At 37.0% G+C, this 26,807-nt stretch overlaps 1 protein-coding gene across 1 annotated transcript in view; it reads right to left on the minus strand.

Moving 5' to 3' along the window:
- The window catches only part of MRPS28 (mitochondrial ribosomal protein S28), a 108,358-nt gene that overhangs the window by 62,450 nt on the left and 19,101 nt on the right, over positions 1-26,807 (minus strand). Inside the window, exon 2 of the mRNA XM_047842614.1 lies at positions 23,144-23,325. Within this exon, the coding sequence (XP_047698570.1) occupies positions 23,144-23,325 (182 nt within the window). The remainder of the gene's footprint in view (positions 1-23,143; positions 23,326-26,807) is intronic.

Here is a 26,807-nt window from a genome sequence, read left to right on the forward strand (position 1 = left end):
CTTCCTGCTTGCACTCTCTCTCTCTCTCAAATATAAACATTAAAAAAATTTATAGAAAATAAAACAATGATATAACATTAGATTGACAAACATGAAAAATAAACTAGCACCTAGTATTAAAAAGAGAAATACTTTGTGGCAAATTGGAAATACGCATAAATTTTTAAATAATATACATCCTTTCTAGTTCTCTACTCCAAAGAATTTAATAAAAAAAAAAAAAATCAGATGATCATCCCAAGATTTACAAACAGAATTGTCACTGAAATGTTGTTTATGAAAATAGAGAACACTGGAAAAAACATCAATATATATCCATAGGGGACTACTTAAATAAGTTATAGTAATGGAATCCTATGTAGTCTTCAACACTTTTGTTTATGACATTAATTACAGATCTACTGGGAGGAAAGTAGTTATAAGATAGTATTCAAAAATAAGATTTTTTTTTTTTAATTTTTTTTTTTTTCAACGTTTATTTATTTTTGGGACAGAGAGAGACAGAGCATGAACGGGGGAGGGGCAGAGAGAGAGGGAGACACAGAATCGGAAACAGGCTCCAGGCTCTGAGCCATCAGCCCAGAGCCCGACGCGGGGCTCGAACTCACGGACCGCGAGATCGTGACCTGGCTGAAGCCGGACGCTTAACCGACTGCGCCACCCAGGCGCCCCCAAAAATAAGATTTTTGTTCTTACTCAACACATCTCCAGAGGCAAGGGAAACAAAAGCAAAAATGAACTACTGGGACCTCATCAAAATAAAAAGCTTCTGCACAGTGAAGGAAACAATCAGCAAAACTAAAGGCAACCGACAGAATGGGAGAAGATATTTGCAAATGACATATCAGATAAAGGGTTTGTATCCAAAATCTATAAAGAACCATCAAACTCAACACCCAAAAAACAAATAATCCAGTGAAGAAATGGTCAAAAGACATGAATAGACACTTCTCCAAAGAAGACATCCAGATGGCCAACTGACACATGAAAAAATGCTCAACATCACTCATCATCAGGAAATACAAATCAAAACCACAATGAGATACCACCTTACACCTGTCAGAATGGCTAACATTAACAACTCAGGCAACAACAGATGTTGGCGAGGATGCAGAGACAGAGGATCTCTTTTGCATTGTTGGTGGCAATGCAAGCTGGTGCAGCCACTCTGGAAAACAGTAGGGAGGTTCCTCAAAAAACTAAAAATAGAATTACCCTACGACCCAGCAATTGCACTACTAGGCATTTATCCACAGGACCCAGGTGTGCTGTTTCAAAGGGACACGTGCACCCCCATGTTTATAGCAGCACTATCAACAATAGCCAAAGTATGGAAAGAGCCCAAATGTCCATCGATGGATGAATGGATAAAGAAAATGTGGTATATATATACAATGGAGTATTACTCAGCAATCAAAAAGAATGAAATCTTGCCATTTGCAACGATGTGGATGGAACTGGAGGGTATTATGCTATGTGAAATGAGTCAGAGAAAGACAAAAATCATATGACTTCACTCATATGAGGACTTTAAGAGACAAAACAGATGAACATAAGGGAAGGGACAGAAAAGTAATATAAAAACAGGGAGGGGGACAAAACAGACGAGACTCATAAATATGGAGAACAAACTGAGGGTTGCTGGAGGGGTTGTGGGGGAGGGATGGGCTAAATGGGTAAGAGGCATTAAGGAATCCACTCCTGAAATCATTGCTTCACTATATACTAATTTGGATGCAAATTTTAAAAAATAAAAAATAAATTATATAAAAAAAATATGGAGAACAAACTGAGGGTTACGGAAGGGGTTGTGGGAGGGGGGATGGGCTGAATGGGTAAGGGATACTCAGGAATCTACTCTTGAAATCATTGTTGCACTATATGTTAATTTGGATGTAAATTTACAAAAATAAAAAATAAAATAAGTTAAAAAAATAAGATTTTTGTTAGGAACTTTTTTTACACATATATTTAAATGTTTTCACAAGGTGATCTTTGTTTTCTTCCATTAATTTATCTTAATTTGTATTTTACAATAAGCCTCAATTACTTCCATAATAAAACAGTATTTTTTTAAGCGTATTTATTTATTTTGAGAGAGAGTGGGAGAGGGGCAGAGACAGAGAAAATCCCAAGCAGGTTCTGCACTGTCAGCATGCTATGTGAGATCATGACCTGAGCTGAAATCAAGAGTCAAGTCACTTAAACGACAGAGTCACCCAGGTGCCCATAAAAAAGTATTTTTAAAATAAAAGATGAGCAATATATTAAATCAAGCTCATATACCCTTACCAGGAAGACACTATAATCCCAACAGATAAATAAGCTAAGTAAAGAAACTGACAATTTACCAAAAAATACTATTAATAAACATAAAATGCTCAATCTATTCACATAAGACTGAAAAATACCAAAACCCTTCATCCTAGTTATTCCACTTAATCCTTCATAAAAAGATAATCCTAGGGACACCTGGGTGGCTCAGTCACTAAACATCCGACTTCAGCTCAGGTCATGATCTTACAGTTCATGGGTTTGAGCCCCACATCCGGCTCTGTGCTGACAGCTCAGAGCCTGGAACCTGCTGTGGATTCTGTCTCTCTCTCTCTGCCCCTCACCTGCTCATGCTCTGTCTCTCAAAAAAATAAATGTTAAAAAAGAAAAAAGATAACCCTAGAAGTCTTATCCATGAAGATGTTCATAGCGGTGTCACTTATAAGAGATAAAAGAGAAGAGGCAACCTAAATATCTAATAAATAGAAACATTAAAAAAAACTGTGCTATATTCAGTGAGATATAAGGCATCTTTTGCAATGAAAAATGCTAGGCTATAAAACTGAGAAATTCATGACTTTGAATCATATAAAAGAGTATGATTAAAACCATATACAAACAAAACAAAAATCCATGTCTACATGTCTACATGACTGGAAGGACTGGTGGGCCTGTGAAGGTGTTTGTTTTAGAGTTTCAGTAGTAATTTTTTAATGGAGTTATAACTGACATATAACATATATTAGTCATATGACAGATATTAGTTTCAGGTATACAACATAACGATTCAATATATGTATATATTGCAAAATGATCACAAGAAGTCTAGTTAACATACATCAAAACACATGAAGTTTTAAATTTTTCCTACTTAGGGAATTTCCCATAGATTTTTTTATGAGAATGCATTACTCTTACAAATACAAACAAACAAAAAACTTAGTAACAGAAATACCAACATAATATATCTTTAGCAATTTGGCTTGGTCATTGAAGAATATTAGCTTTGACACTGTATAGTGATAAATATGTAGAATAAATATGCAAATAAGAGTTTCAATCTAGAATGAAGAAACTGGGGCACCCTGCTGGCTCAGGTGGTGGAGCATACAACTCTTGATCTACAGGTTGTGCGTTCAAGCCCCACATTGGTATAGAGATTGCTTAAAAATGAAATGAAATGAAATAAATAAGAAAATGAAGAAATCAACAGAATTAATTGGGTTTGGTTTGCTCAATAGCATATTTTTATAATAAACAAAAGAGCATACAGTAAAATTAGAACCTTGTATAAATTGAAACTGATGCATTTTCAGTAAGCCATAAAATTCTAATGTAAAAGAATATAGTATTTGATGATATTTACAATGATAAATGTATAAATACATTTTTAACTTCCCTTTTTCTTATAAAAATGCAACTAGAGGGGCGCCTGGGTGGCTCAGTCGGTTGAGCGTCCGACTTCGGCTCAGGTCATGATCTTGCGGTCCGTGAGTTCAAGCCCTGTGTCAGGCTCTGTGCTGATAGCTCAGAGCCTGGAGCCCGTTTCGGATTCTGTGTCTCCCTCTCTCTCTGACCCTCCCCTGTTCATGCTCTGTCTCTCCCTGTCTCAAAAATAAATAAACGTTAAAAAAAAATTAAAAAAAAATAAAATAAAATAAAAATGCAACTAGAAATATTTTGGTTAATTACCCAATTTAAAAACATGAACCTGAAAATAGAGCTATGCACACAGAAATGTAGATAGACCATATCAGGATGTTTTTTAGTTAAAAAGACATATTTTGAAATTCAGACTAGAAAGGTCAAAGGGAAAGAGTTCATCTGTTTTATCAGTCAATGACAGTTCATGGTTGACAATGGTGTGGCTGAATTCAGCTGAACTTAGATAAATATTAGTTGATAACATCTCCAGTAAAGTAATTCAGTAAAACAGAAATCAGAAAGTGTGGCCTAAGATAAACTATGACTTACACTTAATTATGTTTCTTAATTATTTCCCAAAACACTATTGCAACAAAACGTTGAAATGTAAAAAGCGATATGTAGAGGTATATTGTGTTTGATAAACATGCCATTTAAATATCTTAAAAGAAACAGAAAGATGTGTCCTAAGCGGACAGACTGCTCAGGATTTTGGCCTCGTGATGAGCTGTGGAACAGGTCAGGCTCCAATCCAAACTGCGGTATACTAGCTTACTTGACTCTGCCCAGATTTCACACTTCTCTAGGCCTCAGTCTCTTTGCCTACAAAATGTGGATAATGTTGCCTAGCTCAAAATGTGACTCCATCTTATCCCTTTTTCCTCTATAAAATTCAATGCCATTTACCTCAAATATGAACAAGACAGAATAAAACAGTAATAAGCTATGGTTATGTCTCTGAGGACTGAGTAGAGAATTTGAATTGTGACCTTAATTTCACCCGCTTTCACCCCACCCCCATCTCTGAAAAAACAAAACAAAAAAATAAATAAATATGCAGTTTCCAAGAATTGTGACATAATTTTATTTTCCAGAAAATGAATCAGTGGATAACCACCCCTTAGGAAATGAGCATAGAACAAACTCATTTACCATGAGCTAAACCATAATAATTAGAACGGAAAGAGACAAAAATGTATTACTTTAATTATGTACAATGGTTTTTTTTTCTATAGAAAGTTGAAAAATGTTATCAGAAATTCCCTGAAACAAACATATCTTAGTAGTCATTTCTAAGATAAAAAGCATTCAGTCACTAGTTTTTGTTTTGTTTTGTATTTTTATTTGAAGATAGGGAGAAACACATAACCTATAACCTCAAAATTCAGCCAGCCTAAAGACGTAAGTAATTTTTATTCTGAAAAATACAAAATTTTAAGAAGAAAAACTGTACCTATGTAGATGTTGGATAGTGTTTATTCAAAGTGTTTGTAATGTGGGTATATTGAGTTTTTGAGGGGCAGAATTGGAGAAATAGGCCTCTGGAGTGCAATACACCTACATCTGTACCTCAGTTCTGCCACTGAACAGGTGGAGCTCAGACAAAGGGGCAGAGCCCGCTGGCTAGGTAAGGGGAGAGTTATTCATTCCTCTTCTCCCCGGCAGCAGCACAGCACTATGAAAAGGCGAACTGCTTGTTTTCAGAGCCTTCCCTGCGGCTAGGGGAGGGGCCAATTTATACAGGTCTGATCAAAGAAAGGTTGGCTGAAGTCTGGAAGAGATTTCTAAAAAACTTTTGTTTTCCTGATAAAAAAGACAGAGAAGTTAACCAGGCCCACCCCATTCTTTTCCTTGTCTCGAATACAGATAAGTTATCCAGCAGCCTTACTGCACCCAAGACTCCAGAAGCAGGAAGCCGGTGCTAACATTGTCAACTGCTGAAGCAAGCCCCAAAGCCATCAACATCCAGAAATCTTACACAAGAAAAGTAAGTCTCTATACATTTAAACCACAAGTTGTCAGGTTTTCTGCTATGTGCAACTGACAGAAGTCCAAGTGATTTAGAAAGCCACTTAAGTTCTCTGAGGCTTACTTTCCTCATGTGTAATGTAGGCATAATGATAGTAAGATATGAATTATAGTATCTGATATGCAGAAAGCTTCAATAATGTCAGCTGCTGATGACTATGATGGTGATGATGATGATGATGACGACGACGATGACGATGGGGACAGCCTCATTTAGTTCTCACCAACCATTTGAGGCAAGTCCTATCAATATTCATCCATTTTAAAGACCAGGAAATTGAGACTCCAGTAAGTTAAGTAACTTGCCCAGATCACACAATTAATAAATAATACAGCCAGGATTCAAATGCAGGAATTCAGGGCCAATGAGCTTAAGCCACAATGATGCTTAAAAGTGACTGAACGCGGGGTGCCTGGGTGGCTCAGTTGGTTAAGCATCCAACTTCAGCTCAAGTCATGATCTCATGGTCTGCGAGTTCAAGTCCCGCCACAGGGCTCTGTGCTGACAACTCGGAGCCTGGGGCCTGCTTCAGATTCTGTGCCTCCCTCTCTCTCTGCCCCTCCCCCACTCACACTCTGTCTTTCTCTGTCTCTCAATAATGAATAAATGTTAAAAGTGACTAAACATAATAAGAGCTAACAGCTGATAATTATTGGTTATGATTATGACAATCTTAGACAACTATGAAGAACAGATAATCTCCTAATTTCCAATTCTGGAAAATAATAAATTCTCATTGAATTCAACGTTAGTTTTATTTTTCTTAACAGTTCTCATTACTTCTGCAAGAGGAATACTTAAACCTCTTCAACAAATGTAATTGTGTTCCTTTGTAACACCAATGGAAAATGAAGAACAGTACATCTCAACCAATAATCGCAACCCCCTACTGTGAGCTAAATGCTTTTATGACTCCTGTCTATCAAAAAGGTAAGCAATGAATATTTATGGTGAATTTATCAACTGCAAGGCGCTATGCCAGACACTTAAAAATTATTTTTGCCAAAAGATATGGCATATGTTTGTTTTCTTAAGGTGACTTAAGATTCCTTTGGAGGGAGAATTTCATTATAGTTCTAAAAATCAGGAACCATTACTAACTAATTTTACCATTGCTAACACACATAGAACTTATACCACCAATTAGCATATGTTAAGCTTTAATTCTGGAACATTTTCCTTCAAACTTCAGATGCTTCCTTCAGTAAAATAAATGAAACAAGAACTTAAAAAATTCATGATGGAGGCACAGCATTTGAAAAACAAGCTAAATTCAAAATTAAAGTTTCTAAACCAATTACATCCAGGAAACAGGCAGGCTAAAATATTTGCAATTGCAATTAAGGAAAAGATACTTAGTCTCTGGATTAGATTTTGAGATTTAAAGAGTTTATGGTTAGCTGTTAACTTTCAAGAACAGTTTGGCACACACCGTTCCAGTAAATAAAAAGTAAATGTAAAGTCCAAAGCAAAATGGATGGTGAATCAAACCAGAAGTTCTGAGGTAAGGTTAACTCAAGTAAAAATGCTGAGTCTCAGAATGTATACGCTCACAGCAATATATTTTCGAAGCCAAATAACTTCAAATCATATATATCCCCCACTGAAAGAGGTATAGTCCTCTCTACTATATACCATAACAAGTAATTGGTAACTCCATTTTCAAAAAAGTACTGTATATAAAGGAAAATGCTTTTAAGGAAAATACATCAAGGAAAGAGTTGTTTGCTTAATAAATTCAAAAATGACACAGTCAACAGCATACAATCCACATGAACATTATAATAAGCTCAATCAGTACTAATTAAGGATTTAATTATACCTATTTAATACTAATTTGCATTTTTTAAAAAAACACAAAGTATTCTATTTTAGGCCCAAAATTAAGGTTGTGAATTAAAACTTTAAAAGAAACCTAACTGTAGTATATTTATGGAAAAATTGCTGCTTAAAAATTAAAACAAGCTAAAAACAAAGCATCGTATTTTTAAGTATAGGACTATGTTGAACCTGAATGATTTCTAATTTACCCACAATTAAAATTTTTTAAAAAGGGATACATATAAGTGGAGACATTTATAAGGGTCATTTACAGGCATATAAAGTGTTTTTCAGTGATGATATAGAATTAGAACCAAGGCCTCTTACCCTCCACTCCCACGTTCTTCCTGATACTTGCCCTGCTTGACTTCCCTACACACGCCAAAAACTACTGTATCTCCTCTTTACCATGTTTCTCCTCTAAGATTTTATATAGCATTTTTAGAGAAATGCATAAAAAGAACAAGGAAGTCTTGAAGGCATATGACAGTTTCAGAAAAGGGAAGAGCCAACAGTGCTGAATACTACGAGCATTTGAGTCAACTGCTGGGCAGGTGCCCAGGTCACTGACAAATTTACAAGGGTGCTTTCAATTAGTAGGATGGTGAGGGCAGAGCCAGGCAGGCTGACCTGAGGAATGAATGGAATCTGGAAAACAAGGGCAATTTGGAGGTCGGGAGGAACAGAACCACAGTTTGAAGGAGAAACAAAGTAAAACCTTTTTTTTTTTCCCCTTAATTTATTTTGAGAGGGGAAGACAGAATCCCAAGCAGGCTCTGCACTGACAAAGTAAAACTCTCAAATTTTATCAAATTCTGTAGAAAAGATGATTTAAGGTTGGATAGGAAACCCAGGGGTATTAAGTTGAATCAGATATTCAACTTTTTTACTTAAAAAAAAAAAAAAGCAATTTCAGGGCGCCTGGACAGCTCAGTTGGTTAAGCATCCAGCTCTTGGTTTTGGTTCAAGTCATGATCTCACAGTTCATGGGGTCAAGTCCCGTGTTGGGCTCTGTGCTCAGAGCACAGAGCCTGCTTGGGATTCTGTCTCTCCCTCTCTCTCTCTCTCTGCCCCTCTGTGCTTGCTCTCTCTCAAAATAAATAAACTTAAAAAAATAGCAATTTCATATGGATTAAACTAATGTACGAATTTGATTTCAATAAAGAAGGAGGTAAGGTTATCTGCTAAGAAGTGAAGAAAGGAAAAAGAGGCACAAGAGTGAAGAAGATAAAGCAATAAGAAATTTACTAAAAATGAGTGAAAGAATTTTGAGAACTCTGGCCAAAGCTGAATGATATGAACCTGTAGTGAATATACCTCGAAGGTTATGCTACTTCTCTAGGATCTCACCTGTTACTGCTATATTCACATTCCACTTTTAGAAATAAAGCTATTTCAGTTCTAAAAGGATGCCTGAAACTGAACACTACAAGGTTTCTTCAAATCAGTCACTCTCCCTTAATGTGGCACAAACACAAATCTGCACTGATGCTGTTGCCTTTGTTTTTTGTTTTGTTTTTGCTGATAAAGGCAAAAGATATAGAAACTTATAGTCCAATATGAACTTGCTAATTCCAGATCCACTGTTACTCTACAGCCTAACTTTTCACAATTCCAATCCCACAAAGGCCAAATATCTACAGAAAATCACAACACGTTTAAAACAGAACTCCACGTCCTGCCCTATGAACAGCAGCTCTGCCCAACTTCTCTATTGCTGTGCCCTCTATTTTTCTAGCCACTAGGCTGGAAACCTCAAGTATCAGTCATTTCTGTGAACAGTCTTTTCCTGTCCTGTCTCTTCTCACTCTGGTCCAGCCCCTGCCTGAATTACTATGACAGTCTCAGAACTTCCCTTGCTGCATCCATTCCCTCTTACACCTCACTGCTAGTGTCATCACCCAAAAATACCATTTCCCAAATGCCACTCTGCTGTCTTTCCATTGTCATAAGTTTTTAGCCTGAAATTCAGAGTTTTCTATAAGGACCCTTGCCTGTCTAACAAAGCAAGTATTTCATTACTCCCTAAAACTTCAACCAAGCCATGGGCTCCTGACCACTGTGATGGTTTAAAAGTATATCCATATAAGTTGGACACAAGTCCCTCTAAAAGGTGGAAACTGGGGCGCCCAGGTGGCTCAATAGTTTCAGCATCCAACTTTGGCTCAGGTCATGATCTCGCAGCTCATGAGTTCGAGCCCCACATTGGGCTTTGTGCTGACAGCTCAGAGCCTGGAGCCTGCTTTGGATTCTGTGTCCCCCTCTCTCTGCCCCTTCCCTGCTCATGCTCTGTCTCTCTCTCTCAAAAATAAGTAAACATTTAAAAAAGATTTTTAAGGTGGAAACTAATTCCCTTCCCCTTGAGTGTAGGCTATGTTTAGTGACTTGCTTCTAATGAATAGAATAAGGCAGAAATGGCAATGCGTGACTAGGTTATAAGAGATATCACAACCACCTCAATCTGTCTTAAATTATACACTCTGAGGGAAGCGAACTACTATGTTGTGAAGACACTCAAGTAGCCCAGTGAAGAGGTCCATAAGATGAGAAACTGAAGCTTCCTGCCCACAGCCAACACTAACCTGCCATGTGAGGGAGCCACCCTGGAATCAAATCCTCCAGTCTCAGTCAAGCCTTCAGATGACTGTAGCCTTAGCCAATATCTTGTCTGAACTTCATGAGAAACCCTGAGCCACAACTGTTCAGCTAAAACACTCCTAGATTTCTGACCCACAGAAATTGTGTGAAATAATAAATTTTTATTGTTTTAAGCCACTAAGTTTGAGTATGATACACAGATACAGATAGCTACACAGATATGGATAGCTAACACAACCTCACCAAGCTCATTCTCAATTCTATGCCATTACTCATGGTGTTTCCCCAACAGATGTCTTCTTAATATCTATTTCCTAACACTCCTTCCCTTACCCTTCAGAATCTAGCTAAAGTTTCACCTCTTTGAGGAGGCCCTTTTTGTTTGTTTATGAAACCATTCCAAATTTCATTTCTCTTGCTTCTTCTTTGATTTCTATTTGACCACATCATTCATGTATTCCTCTATGTTACTGCGCTCTATGTATGCACCTTTCCTCCTAAAGACATCATACAGTTCACTTAAAGTTTATTTATTTTTGAGAGAGACACACAGCGTGAGCAGGGGAGGGGCAGAGAGAGAGGGAGGCACAGAATCTGAGGCAGGCTCCAGGCTCTGAGCTGTCAGCACAGAGCTCGTGGGCTCGAACCCACGAACCATGAGATGATGACCTGAGCCAAAGTTGGATGCTTAACCAATTGAGCCACCCAGGCGCCCCATCATACAGTTCATTTAAACTGCATTCAGCACACTACAATTAAAATAATCAATGAATATTTGCTGAAAAAACTAACAAATCATACACACAAACTCCCTGGAAGTGTATTTGATTGGTATGAAGTAATGGTTAACAATATGGAGTGACACTGTCTCAGGTCTGCTTACTTACTAGTTGCTACCCTGGAGCAAGTGACTTAAAAATCTCTGTAAGCCTTTGTTTCTTCAATGTTTTTGTTTGTTTGTTTTGTTTTGTTTCTGTGAAGATTCTAATAGTATCTACCATAGAGCAACAAAAAAATTGAAGAAAATAATATATGCAAAACTCTTAGCAAAGTGCCTAGCACAGCATGCTCAACAAATGTTAGCTATTATTGTTCTTATTATTAACCACAAATTACAGAATACATAGTGAAGTCCTGTCCCTGAGAGTCTCTAGATGTTATAAAGTGGCAATCTAAATTAATACAAAATTCAACAAACTAAAATAGAACTCACACTTTCTATTTAAGATAGCTTTTAATTTTTCTAAAGTCTCCTCTTAAGTCAATAGAACTACAGCCTGAACCAATTGTAGGAGTGCAGCCTTGACTTTTTCTCCTCTTCATCCTATTAAGATATTAACTTCAAAGCTTTTGTGGGAACACTTAATTGCTTTCATTCCTTAACAAGCAGCCATCATAGTAGTTTCCAGATTCACTTTTAACCTTTACAATCCTGGCAAGGCATATACGGCAAACTTAACAGACATATAAGTTTACAACTCTCTGGACTAATACCGCTATATATATTTGAATATGCTACATGAAGCAAATCCATTTTGCACATCAATCAAAATAGAATCCAATAGAATAGTATAACTGGTATAACATGATATTAATATCAAGTATACAACATAATGATTCGATATTTGCGTACATTGTGAAATGGTTACCACATTAAGTTTGGTTAACATCGTCACCACATACAGTTACACAAGAATTTTTTTCTTATGATGAGAACTTTTAAGAACTACTCTTAGCAACTTTCAAATAGGCAATATAGTATTATTAACGATATCACCATGCAATACATCACATCCCCATGACTTATTTATTTTATAACTGGACATTTGTACCTTTTGACCCCATCACCCATTTTGCCCATCCCCTATCCTCTGCCTCTGGCAAACACCAATCTGTTCTCTTTCTCTATGAGCTTGGTTTTGTTGTTGTTGTTAAGTCTAATGCTATTCAAAAGCCTGATTATGTGTGTTTCATGAACTCAGAACACTTCTGAGATCATATTTTATAATTTACACATACCCTTAAGGCTTCTTACTAAAAAGTTAAATATAGTGGATGCTCTTTTACCTGAAAAAACAGTCCGAGCTCTGTTAAGAAAATCTGATAGTATGAGTTTCAATCACAAATCTATTTAAAAACATGCCATACTTTTTAACTGTGTACCTACCATGTCTGTTGGAATAAAAAGAACTACTCAATTCAAATTCTTTATATTCTCTTTTCCCCCACCAATACACCTTGAAAACTTTGGTTTTTGAAACATTCAATATCCATCCCACTCTTTATTTGACCCCATATATCACACAACCTGAAATAGAAACAAAGCCTGGGAAATTAGCTCATTTTTTCCACCTCAGTGTCAAACAAAAGTACAGATGAAATTCAGTGCACGCGCTAGTTACCTTAGAACTGCCAATCATGCTTGTTTTGAAACTCTTCGATTTTCAGAACTGTCACTCATGTGTGTTTTGATAGAGATGCCAATGTAGAAATAATGCTTTAAAAGACGTGATCTTCATTAACACGTTAACAAATAAATAGATTCCATTTGAAAACTGGACTTCAGGATTTTACAGAAATATATACAATTCTTGAAAAATCAGAATTAAAAAAGAACAATGAAATTATAAGATTTAGAAAATTTGGCTCTTTAACCAAAAAGATAAGCATGGCTTAACCACAAGGAGTTTGTATTTCAGTAAAAAGAGAAATGTTCCTTAACTGATACTAATCAGAAGTAGTCTATGAGTGGGCATGAGAGAATCAAAACTGATCTAAATTTAGGCATGTAATTTATATTTTTGAAGCAGGAAAAAATATCAATATAATACATTCCCCATCTCCACCTCCCCAACACAACCTGACTTACTATCTGCCTGGTCATTCATGTCTTAAATCAAACATCAATCAAAACTTCTACCTTACCATCCATACTTAGTCATCAAGACCTGTTTCTTCTATCTCCTAAATTGCTAATGAAAGTCTCTTCTTTTGACCCTCAGACTTAAGTCAAGTTCTCATCACTTCTTTCCAAAGCTTCATTATTGGGCTCCCTAACTCCAATTTCATTCTTCCAATATATGCTCCACCACCACCAGAATGATCTCATTGAAACACAAACCTGGCCCATGTTTTCATGGTTCTTTGTCACTTTCAAAATAAAACCCCAATTTTTTAGAATGGTATATAAATACCTTGAAGATCTGGCTCTCCATCTCCCCACTCTCTCATCACTTTTAAACTTAAGTCAACTAAGCCACTTCAGTTCCCAGAAAAGCCAGGCTCTCTCTCACTTAAAATTCTCCCAAGTGCAGCCATTTTCTGCACTTTGTATCTCCTATCCTTCATCCTTTACAACTCAATTCAATTGCTAGTTCTTCTGGGAAACCATCTCTGACAATCTAACAGAATCATCTATCCCCTCTTCCCTATTCCTGTAGGATACAGTAAATAGAACTTACGTAGTGTTATATATATTGATTTGCTTCTCTATCCGCCTGGTTGAATCCTCAACTCCCTGAAAGCAGGGACTGTCTTTAATCTGTACATCAATAGCATTAAACACAGAGGTGGCATATAACAGCTGCTCATTAAACGTTTGCTGACTCAGCGAACAACTGCACCATGACCTAGTTTATTTAAAAATAAAATTAATGACGGGGAGCCTGGGTGGCTCAGTCAGTTGAGCCTCTGACTCTGGGTCAGGTCATGATCTCACAGCTGGTGAGTTCAAGCCCCAAGTCGGATTCTGCGCTGACAGCTCAGAGCCTGGAGCCTGCCTCCGATTCTCTGTCTCCCTCTCTCTACCCCTCCTCTGTTTGTGTGTGCACACTCTCTCTCTCTTTCTCTCTCTCAAAAACAAAAAAATAAACATTTAAAAATAAAATTGATAAATAAAATGTGGGTGTGTGTGCATGAGTGTGCACGTGTGTGTATCTATATATAATGGAATATCATTCAGTCATAAAAAAGAACAAAATCTTGCCATTTGCAACAAATGGATGGAGCTACAGAGTATAATGCTAAGTGAAATAAGGCAGTCAGAGAAGGACAAATACCATATGATTTCACTCATATGTGGAATTTAAGAATCAAATTTAAGAAACAGAGGAAGTTAGAGAAAGACAAACACCATATGATTTTATTCATCTGTGGAATTTAAGAAACAGATGAGCAAAGGAAAAAAAGAGAGAAAGTAAGAAACAGACTCTCTTAACTATAGGGAACAAACTGATGGTTACCTAGGGGAGGTGGGTGGAGGGAGGGGTGAAACAGGTGATAGGGGTTGAGGAGAGTGCTTATGATGAGCACTGGGGTGAGGTACAGAATTGGTGAATCACTATATCATACACTTGAAACTAATATATCACTGTATATTAACTATACTAGAACGAAAATAAAAACTTAATTAAAAAAATAATAAAATCAGCAGCTTAATTCTTGAGACTGATAAAATATACTATAGGTACATTCCAAGCCAATAAAACTAATCAATGCCATAAAACAATACTCTGGGTTTTACAAAGTTCTTAAGGAATTTACTCATTTATTTACAAATTCACAGTAAGAACTGATAGCATCTCAAATAGTATTTGCGGCCCACGAATCCCATCTTATTTTCACTACTGTTTCTACTGAAGGTGTTAAAATCTCAACCACAATAAATACTCATCCAAGACGCTCAGCACATTGACTGGTTCAACAAACACTGTCCTGATATGTGACAATCCCTATCAAAGGCATCAGTGAACAGGCAGTGAACACAGGCAAGACGCCAACCTAGTTACACTTCACTTATCAGGAAGTTAGTTATCTGGTGACATCAAGTCTCCACAGAACCCAATGAGAACTAAGCAGAGGAGTTTAGGAGCTGTCAAAATACATGTTGAAGCCCATGTACTAAAATACACTTTACTTCCAGAAGAGGCTCAGAGGTTATTACTCAGACACTAGTAGTTCTTATTTTAAGCACATTTGGTGACCAATTTCCTGGGCATCAGAATATTAGAAGAAAAGTTAAAAGTTCAAAAAAACCCTAAAAATGCAGACCCTGGACAACAGCAGAAAAGAATGATGACATGGAAAGGTGAAACACAAAAACCACAGACCTGGAGGGTTGTATGGCTAAGGAACAATAATTCTATATATTTGAATTATGATACAACACACATTAATGTTTATAATTATGACCCTGGTTCATCAAAAAACAAAGATCATAAAAACAGATTAAACTACTTTAGTAGTGACAAGGTGAACGTAGATGACATATTTTACAAAAAGAAACAAAGAATTAAAAATTGAGTATTATATGTATCAAGAGTCAACTTTCTACTATTTGCAGAATAAACTTCTCTGAAATAAAGCATTCCCAAATAACATGAGGCCTGCTGTCTCTAAGCTATGAATCACTGTCAGCCATTAACCAGTTCCTATGGCTACAGTTCTCACCATAATTATGTTACACATCCACTCTGAAACAAGCCTGGACCCAGTGGTCATTAGCTTATTAGTGGTAACAACTATCCAAACATATTAGACCATGGACACCATAGCCAAGGACACTGTAACAGGCTACCTACCATTCTTTAACAGACTACCGTAGAGCTTCACGACCACACTGCCTGCCTCAGGGACCATGATATGAAAACTGGCTCATATGTGAGATCATTTTAGGGGGCTCTTGTGATACTTAGTAACTATATGTTGTGAGATTTAGAGAACAGCACAGTAGAGTGAAAAGAACATTCAGGAGCTATGTTGTGTACACACAGCCCTAGGTTTGAATCCCTGCCTTATTAATTACCAGCTGTATCACTGCAGCACACTATGCTTGAAAACTCACTTTCTTCATTTGGATAATACCCTCTACTTTCTATGCTTCTTATGAGGAATAAATCAGACAATACACATAAAGCGTCAATGTAGGTTTTCAAAAAACTAGCTATTATGATTATCAGATGGGACTATGAAAAGGGAACAATCTTAATCCACACTAGCACAAAATTAGTGAAACTGTATGCTGTGTTAATGACAGAAGAAAAAATGTCTAAAGAAAAGGGCAGGCAGGTTCACATGATGGAAAAGTCACAGTAGAAGCCCTTGGACTCATAGGTTGGCTCATGGAAAAGTAGGTTAAAGTGAGAACTCATTAAAAATGTCTACACGTACTCTGTGAAGACATCAATTTACAAGTAATGCAAATAATCTGATAGAAGTCCAGGCTTTCTTGTTGAGGAGCGGTCCACTTACTGGAGCTCTGCACTGATTTCCTTACATAAACAATCCCCATACTACAATGCCTGGGATTGCCAGATCAGTCACTTTAAAGTAAACCAGGAACAGAAAGACATTTGGAAAGCAATTCCTTCCAGATTTTCAGGATTCCCCCAACCAATCTTTATGGTTTACTTGCCCAAACTAATTCAAGAGTAGTTTCTTTAAATTAAAAAAAAAAAAAAAAAAAATCTCTCCTTTATGGGGTCTTTCCAAAACATTAAAATGAGCTTTCTTAAAGAACAAAAACCCTTTCCATGGTCATATTTTATTAATTTATGCAATAATTTAAAAAATTACTTAACGATAATATAAGCAGATTTTGGAACAAACACAACTAGCTTTATTTAGCTAAAGATACAGCTGAACTGGAAGAAGTGAAAGTGTCAATATAGCAGAGGACCACAAATCTCTTTCCCAGTTAGTGTCGGTATCAGTCAGTGGGTTTTATAGAAGAGAATGCTGATTAATTTAGCAATCAGCTGATTCGATAACTGCCAAAGAAGTTAATGCCTGAGTCATTCTAATTTGTCATAATCTGATTTCTGATTTCAAGTCATAATTTGACATGAAAGAAAAATAATACAATGTTTAAAACTTTTAAGGTTGGTACTATTAGAATTAGGCGCCATCCACTCCTTCAAACCCTCTGAATTTACTTATAACATTTTTATTTTGCAACTGAGTCTAAGTAGATCACAATACCACTGTGATTATACTCTGAATGTAATGCTTGTATGCTGAATGTTACCATTAATATGTCTTTCTAGAATAAATTTTCTTTTAAAACTGTTTTTCAAACTTTTTTTTTGGTGGTAGAAATACTACCACTATTTCCCATACACATTTTAAACAAAATGTTCCCAGAACTGTAATAAAATAATGAATGTAGAGCTGCTCTGAAAGTAGGGCCTAATTTCCCCACTACCCCCAGAACAATCTCTGAAGCCTTTCTGCAGAACTCTAGAGTTTCTTGGGACAAAGGCTGAAAACTGTTATTTATTTATTTATTTATTTACTTATTTATATTATTTTAGAGAGAGAGAGCTCGTGAGTTGGGGAGATGGGCAGAGGGCGAAAGAGAGAGAGAGAGAATCTTCAGCAGGCTACATGCTCAGTGTGGAGCCCAATGCAGGGCTTGATCCCATGACCCTGGGACCATGACCTGAGCTGAAATCAAGAGTCAGATACTCCACTGACTGAGCCATACAAGCACCCAGAAACTGTTCCTTTAAACTATAATTGGGGTGCCTGGCTGGCTCCGTGAGTTGAGCATGTGATTCCTGATCTCAGGGTCATGAGTTCAAGCCCCACATTAGATGTAGAGCAAACTATAACCAAAAACAAATATTAAAACAAAAAAGTTGTAGAACTTACTAAAAGGCCATTACTTAGCTAATGAGAATATTCAGTTAACCAAAATTATTTCTGATTCTTATCAACTGCTCTAAGTTTAAAATACCATCAACTATATTAAAAAGCAATAATGAAAGAAACAACAACTGCTGGTGAGGAAAAGGAACCCTTGTGCACTGTTGGTGGGCATGCAAATTGGTGCAGCAACTGTGGAAAACAGTATGGAGGTTCCTCAAAAAGTTAAAAATAGAACTACCCTATGATCCAGTAACTGTACTACAGGGTATTTACCCCTCAAACACAAAAACACTACTTCAAAGGGATACATGCACACCTATGTTTATTGCAGTATTACGTACAATAGCCAAATGATGGAAGCAGCCCAAGTGTCCACTGACAGATGAATAAAGAAGATGTGGTATACATGTATATACAAAGGAATATTATTTAGCCACAAAAAGAATGAAATCTTGCCATTTGCAACAATATGGATGGAGCTAGAGAGTATAATCCTAAGTGAAATAAGTCAGTCAGAAAAAAACAAATACCATATGATTTGACTTGTGTGGAATTTAAGAAATAAATGAGCAAAAGGAAAAAAAGAGACAAACCAAGAAAAAGACTCTTCACTACAGGGAACAAAGTGATGGTTACCAGAGGGGAGGTGGGTAGGGGGATGGGTGAAATAGGGGAACAGGTGATGGGGATTAAAGATTACACTTATCATGATGAGTACCGAGTGATGTATAGAATTGTTGAATCACTACACTGGATACCTGAAACTAATATAACACTGTATGTTAACTATACTGGAATTAAAACTTAATAAAAAAATTTAATAATAAATATAATGAAAAAAATAAAAATGAAAAAATAAAAGTAAATTAAATAATTAATAAAAATAATGAAAACAATTAGAACATTTTGCGAAACTGGGTATTTTGGTAAATTGGAGTATTTTTCTTTGCATGTCATTAAGCTGTCCTAAAGCAGAATAGATTCAACCACAACAAAGTCAAACCGAAGAGAGAAAAAAAACAGGTCCCCAAAAGGGATTTTAAACAGCAGGTCTAGGGGCGCCTGGGTGGCGCAGTCGGTTAAGCGTCCGACTTCAGCCAGGTCACGATCTCGCGGTCCGTGAGTTCGAGCCCCGCGTCGGGCTCTGGGCTGATGGCTCGGAGCCTGGAGCCTGTTTCCGATTCTGTGTCTCCCTCTCTCTCTGCCCCTCCCCCGTTCATGCTCTGTCTCTCTCTGTCCCAAAAATAAATAAACGTTGAAAAAAAAAAAAAAAATTAAAAAAAAAAAAAAAAAAAAACAGCAGGTCTGATGAATGCTGAATGATGAACAAATTATGTAAATACCTACATCTTATTCATTGTCTCTTAAGTAAATGTATCAAAGCAAGAAGTTCTGCCATTGTCAGAATTACCCTCCTAAAATCTGCTCAGTCACAGTTAGCCTGACATCGTGGAGATAGAGAGCAAACATGTGTCCAGCCCAATAAGCTGCTCTATCATATAATCTAAACTTGTAGGTATGAAAGGGGACCAGAGACCTACCTGGATCTCATTACTTTCTGATTTGGTGGTATCATCTTTCTACCAATTATAAAGACAACAGGTAACATCTGAATAAAATAATTCCTCCACAAACTTTGTCTTGGATACAGGTAGAAAAGCAAAGTAACTGAAACAGTAATTATGCTGATCTGATACTTTTCTATAATACTTTCAAAACATAAGTGACAGGTAGCTATAAGAGACCTAGAGAAGGGTTTTGGAAAGAACCTAAGAGTTTCTACACATAGAATTCAGGAAATTTAATAAATATTCTGTGAAAGGTAGAAACCTTCTTTTCAGGATGAATTAAAAACTAGGCAACAAGGGGGTGCCTGGGTGGCCCAGTCGGTTAAGCGTCTGACTTCGGCTCAGATCACGATCTCACGCTTTGTAAGTTGGAGCCCCGTGTAAGGTTCTGTGCTGACAGCTCGGAGCCTGGAGCCTGCTTCAGATTCTGTGCCTCCCTCTCTCTCTGCCTCTCCCTCACTTGTGCTCTGTCTCTCTCTCTCAAAAATAAATAAACATTAAAAACATTAAAAAACCTGGACAACAAGGAATTTTCTAAGATACAAAGTTTTTCCCCCCAAAACAATGTATGTAAATATGGAGCTGCAGTTTTTACCTGCATAGCTATGAGGATGTGGAACAAGAGTAACCGAACTATTCAGATCACATCTTGGCTAAAGTGAACTCCTCCTTTTAGCACACTGTTGGAAATAATATTATCAGTCTGTAGGACCAGAGAGGAATAGAACTTAAGCCTTGACATTTGTTTATCATCAAAAGAAAAAAAAAAAAAAAGTCCTCAGAGGGTATTTCAGACTTTAAGCAACAGAAGAATAGAGGTCAAAGCCCCTTTTCTAACTACTGTTATCTTCTACTCGCCAGACATTTTTTCACCATATTATCCCTTTTTACTCATGTAATTACCAATTTTTAAAATTGATTTATATACTTGTTTACTATCTATTCCCCTTATCCTCCAGTAGAAGTCGCCCAACTTTATGAGGGCAACTAGGAGCTCTGGTTTACCAGCCCTTCCCAGGTAGAACAGTAACTGCCAAGCTGAAGAGGTCCAATAAATATTTGCTGAACAGATGAATGAACAAACAAATTAATCAACTCCTCCTGCACTGGTATGACTGACCCTTCTTCATGATCTTCAGTCATGAATGTATTGATTTTGCGACTGATTTGGAAGTTAAAGTGGGAACTTCTGGTGAATGGATCCTGGGTAGGCCGATGGGGGCAGGAGTCGAAAGATAACTACAAAACAGAGGTGCAGGCATTTAACTGTGCTAAGCACATGAAAAATACTAATACGGTGACTGCTCCATAGGCTAGACAATTTACTGGCAAAATTATTATGAGCCATCCCTCACACTCCAAAAAACTTTTCTTAAATGGACTGCTTCACTGGCAGAGCATATGTGGAGATGAAGGTTTCAACCATATGGTAATTTCTGTAATAGGATATGTGTATGTGTATAGTTTTTGATGAAAATTTAAGGTTTAATAAATGTTGCAATAATTTCTAGTATTTAACTATTTTAAGCTATACTGTACATAAAATACTCAAACCATATTATAGCACTTATTAGAGAAATACAGTCTCAAATACTGATACTTAAAATTCTGTGATTTAGTCAGTAAGGCCTGAGAATCAAATTAGAACTTCTAGTCTCTAATGCATTCTGAAATATTATGCTCAAAAACAAAACATAATGACCAAACTAATGTTTTAAAATGTTAATGAAAAAAGGACAGTATACATAAAAGAATACCCACAAAGACATAAATACCCGTGAAAGAAGTATCATAAACAAAACTCCATCCACAAACATAAGGAAAAGTGTACATTGCATTTGCTACTTATAATACATCTACCTGAGCAGGAGACATACTCATAATCCAGCAGAGTTACCTGTAAAATGCATTTTTTATAAAGTTAATACCTGATGTTCTAGCTGCAAACTAGGTTGGCTTGTAAGAATAAAGATGGCCACCGCGACTAGGTAGCGCCCATGGCAGCATGAGGAAAAGCTTACTGATTGTAGGGAGGAGATGAGAAAATTTCTTTGTATAAAATAAAACAGTACTTCATTTTTAAATTACAGATATATGTTCTATTAATGAAAAATGACCTGCCACAGCTACTGCTGACAGCACCCAAGACCTCAGGATGCCTCTCTTGAAGGATAACTTTAGGACTGCCTATCTTCGCACTTGCCTCCTGCACGAATCCCCACCAATAGGAATTCTTGAGGAATGTCACCGTCAGTTCTCAAAAATCCAAATCACCAGGATTTCAAGAACAGCAGTAATAGTAGCATCTATTTATTATACACCAGTCACTGTCCTAATCTTTCCATACATTATCTGATTTAATCCCTTCGATGACCCATTACACAACAGACATACAGTATTAATATCTGGATTGACAAACTTATCCTACTTAGAAATTTCTTGAGGTTTTACTCTTTTTGACCAGCTTGTATGTTATTTGATATACCAAGACAGGCTATGCCTGAGCCATTACCTCTCGATGCCAGGTAGCATAAGAAGTCCATTTTCTCCTCCAGGATCTCCCGGTTCATGGCACTTACCTTGCAAGACACTGCTTAGCTTCTGATTATCTGAGGTAGAGGTGTGCTGGCTCCAGACTGCACCAGCTTGTGGGAGCTGGACTGTGTACAAATATTCCCAATTCTGCATTCAGTGACATTACACTGGTGACTTAAAATTGACCAAGGTGGGAGTGTTTTACGCCACAGAAATTGGCAAATCGGGGCCTTTTTTTTTATTGGACAACTAGTCATTAAATATTTACTCAAATGCCACTGATCTAAGGAAATTTGTATTAACCGGACCTTTAGGTATCCAGAGCTCTCAGGAGAGAGGCAACCAATTCTCATAATTGCTCTCTTAGATCTAGAGTAGACTCTCTTCCTATTCATTTCTACAATATGACTCATCCTTGAACATCACAAACTTTTCAATCACTGTAATTCATCCTAAGATGCCACTGAGTACTAGACTCACCATTACTTTAAGAATAAAGAACACTGTCAATTAAATTGATACAACATCAACTGTAAGTTGCATCCTGATACCAGAAATACTGAAATTTTAAAAATGTACACATTAAAAACTGATGGGAAAAAATCATTCCTATTTTGCTTACTATCATTTTCCAATATCAGAACCTTTGTTCCACATCTCCCTTCACTCTCGATACTCTACTCCCAGATCTGTCATCTTAATGGTTTCCCCAGTGCATTATACTCACAAATATCTTTACCTATAAACAGAATGAATTCTGCTCCATAATAGGGAAAATTCTAATTCTGAGAGTAGATACAGAATAAGAAAGGAAAATAATAAAGCATCAGAATTTGGTAGTGGGAGAGAAAGGAGCACGAAGAAGTAGAAAGGGAGGCTTCTCTGAGAAGCAGAAGACTGTGGAACAGAGGAAGAGGCAAAAAGGTTACACGTAAAATCGCCTGAGCAGCATATATTACTATAAAGTTGGTTTTCATTTTATGGTGGGGATAGTTTATTACTAAGACGAACATTCAGATCTTCCCCAAAACTGCTCTCACGGCTTTGAGAAGATATGAATCTAGGCTAAGGTGACTAACATAACATGACACGAATCTGGCCTAACTTCCCTAACTAGCATTATGAAGAGAAATAAAGCATATTTTCTGTCTTTTAGAAAATCACCAATTAAAGTCCAAAAATACTTTTGACGTATCTCAACTTTTATGAACAGTATTAAAAAAAACTTGGAAATGATTCTACTTACTCTCCATCCACTTCTGGTCTTCTACACACACAATGAAACTTGCCACCAAAATCAATATAAAGATCATTCTCCACAATATGAAAGATTCGTCCAATAACTAGTTTATCCTTGGCAGGTCCCATCTGTGTAAGAGGAGAATGTCTCAGCATAGACGCAAAGGATTCCACATTTTTTGGAGAGCCCTAAAAATAAAAAGAGATATTTATATGCATATAATTCAATATAAGCATATAATATGATAGATATAAGAAAATCTTACAGAAGAAAATTTTAAAAGTCAATGTGCCATATATATTTACATTTTGTAGCAATACTAAAAAATATTTAAATGGAATTATTGGGGGGGTATTTATTTTTTTAAGAGGGGGGAGCACAAATGAGAGAAGGCAGAGAGAGAGGGAGAGAGAATCCTACAAGGGGTAGGAGAGAGAGAGAGAGAGAGAAACGGGGCTTACCCAAAGCGGGACTCGTGTTTTACCCAAAATGGGACTCATGCTCACCCGAGCTGGGGCTCATGCTCACTTAAAGCGGGGCTTGGGCTCCTCCAATGAGGACTCAAACTCACAAACCGTGAGATCATGACCTGAGTCAAAGTCAGATGCTTAACCAACTGAGCCACCCAGGCACCCCTGGAACTTTGCTTTAAAAAGCTAGATATAGTCTTCAACTTCTTCTTCCTCCCTTTCCTTCTTGAAGAACAGACCAAGAAAAGCCCTTGGTGGCAGATAATACAGATGTGGTGGCTCAGAGTAGAATCTGGAATGTGAACAAAGTAAGGAGTATCCTTAGACAAAGGCTCCTAGCATGGGGACAGAGGGAGGTCAGTCTGAGCATGTGAGTACAGTATCCAAGAAGGTGACTCACTTTATTCCTAATACTGATCATCTGCCAAAAAACAAAACAAAACAAAAAACCCTTCAAATTCAAGTTTAATGAGAGTGACTAAACAGTATGGAGGTTCCTCAAAAATAGAACTACCATATGATCCAGTAATTCCACTACTGAGTAGAATAAAATGAAAATATTTGGGGCGCCTGGGTGGCTCAGTCGGTTAAGCGTCCGACTTCGGCTCAGGTCATGATCTCGCGGTCCGTGGGTTCAAGCCCCACGTCGGGCTCTGTGCTGACAGCTCAGAGCCTGGAGCCTGTTTCAGATTCTATGTCTCCCTGTTTCTCTGACCCTCTCCTGTTCATGCTCTCTCTCTCTCTCTCTGTCTCAAAAATAAATAAATGTTAAAAAAGAAAATACTAATGCAAAAAGATACATGTACCCCTAGGTTTATTGCAGCATTATTCACAATAGCCAAAGGATGAAAGCAACCCAAGTATCCAGTGACAGATGAATGGGTAAAGAAGATGTTGTATATATACATACAATGGAGTACTACTCAGTCACAAAGAAGAATGAGATCTTGTCATTTGCAACAACATGGGTGCAACGTAGAGCATATAATGCTAAGTGAAATAAGTCATATGGAGAAAGACAAGTATCACATGATTTCACTCATATCTGGGACGGAATGATTTCACTCATATGTGAAATTTAAGAAACAAAACAAACAAAAGAACAAATAATAAAAGAGACAAACCAAAAAACAGACTCTTAAATAAAAAGAATAAACTAGTGGTTGCCAGGGGGGAGATGGGTGGGAGGATGGGTGAAATTGATAAAGGGTATTAAGAGTATACTTATTGTGATGAGCGTTAATATATAGAATTGTGGAATCATATTGTACACCCGAAATTGATATAACACTGTATGTTAATTATACTTAAATAAAAAATAACCCAACAAAAGCGTTTTTTAAATTTAAATATAGATTAAGATAAACATGATTAAAGGTCTTTCAGTTACCAGGATGAACATGAGTCCTTGTTATATAATATTTTATAATAGCTTTGTTACAATTTTCTTCTTCTTCCTAAAGTAAAATTTCAAGGAAAAATAGCTTCTTGTTTTGTGCTGCTCATTTTCCAATCTTTTTACAGATTGAATTTACCTGAGGTAAGACTGATCCTATAATGCAGGCTCCTTACCTTTTAATTTTTTTTAAACTTACAAACTTTTTTCCAAACACACGCTTTTTCCGAAATCCATGAGTACAGACTTGTACCTTCTACTCATCTTTAATTTGTGCATGTGGTATGCGCATTCTTTGGCTCAAACTAAGGGAACTACTAAGTTTCTATTTGTGAGAACCGATTACAGAAGAATACTAACAATTTACCTACATCCTGTATTTGGAGTAAGTTTTACATCTGTTATTTAAGAGAGAATTATTAAGAGTTCGAGAGAATACTTACCTTAAAAACTATTAAACCATACTTATGACTCATTTTCAACGCATGTAGTACTCCAAGGATTACAAACTCAAATGCCAGGCTGGGTGGGGACTTGGTAACCACCAGAATACGTGCCAGTCTAAAAGGTAGAGCCACTACTCAGCTCTAGCTGCAATTGCAATTCAGGTCCAGTGTTGCCACATCTTTTGATTTTCCAAGAAAAGCCAAAAATCCAAGTATCAATGTAAAATTTCTAATTTTTCAATGTTCGCACATTGAAAAAAAGCCTTTCATTTTATAAATCTGATGAAACACACTTTGGCCCAAAGACCAAAGCTTATGACCTTTGCCTCAAGAAAAAGAAAGTCAAAGGAAATGAAAGTCGAAACATTTGGCTGATACCAAGTCCTTTAGATGCTAGAAGGAGGGTATGGTGATGGGTTTGTTTCAGAGGATTGAAACACACTGGGAAAGAATCCTGAGTACTAAGTGTCGATCTAAACCAAAGACAAGTCAGAAGATCTAGATGGCAAACAGAACCGAAAAGGTAGCCAGGAATATTATGCTTTGAGCCGTAACACTAGTTTTATAACTCTACAGAATATGATATTAAAGGTCCTTAAACAAGCACCTTGAAAAAATAGTTCTCTCTTGCAGACAGCCAAGGATGAAACACATCCTACAGGCTCAACACAAACAAAGGCTAGGAGTTGCCCTCTAGAGGCCGTGCAAACAGTAACACCAACCCAGCAGTGGCAAGAGAGCAGCTACTACTACTATTCGACTAGCCAGCCACCATGTCATCCACAACAGCTGCCACCAGGGCGGCTGAAAAGAGCACCACTCAAAGGAATGAACAGAATATCAACACTGGGCTCTCATCCTGCCTGCAGTCAAAGAGGGTCCCTCCCTTTGTCCCTAGGACCTGCTTTCCCAGTACCTCACTCCTGTGGTTGACAGCTCCTCCTTCCTCACTCCTCCCCCTCCTCCTCCTCCTCCTCCTCCTTTTCCTTTCCCCCCCTACTTTGGAAGACTTCCAATTGAAGCCAGGGTCTAATTAAAACAGCCTTAGATGACAGGGAGATCCAGTAGTAAATCTAATGGTTAAACATTTATTGAAAATAATTTAGCCACCACTAGGGCCTGTTCCTAAAATAACACAATTTCCTTCATAACTGTGAAGAGATTTTTGGGCTAAGATTAGTATGATAGTAAAAGGTGTTTCCTAAGTTTCAGAAAATAATTGAATGTTATCTACTAATTATTTAATAAGATCTCAAGACTTTTAGTTCTGTCATGAAATATTTATACTATAAACTTTACAAAGTTATGAATATTTTATATTGAAGTATAATTGACAAATAACATTATGTTATGCCATT

The sequence above is a fragment of the Prionailurus viverrinus genome, chromosome F2 (assembly GCF_022837055.1).
Source record: "Prionailurus viverrinus isolate Anna chromosome F2, UM_Priviv_1.0, whole genome shotgun sequence".
Classification (NCBI taxonomy): Eukaryota; Metazoa; Chordata; class Mammalia; order Carnivora; family Felidae; genus Prionailurus; species Prionailurus viverrinus.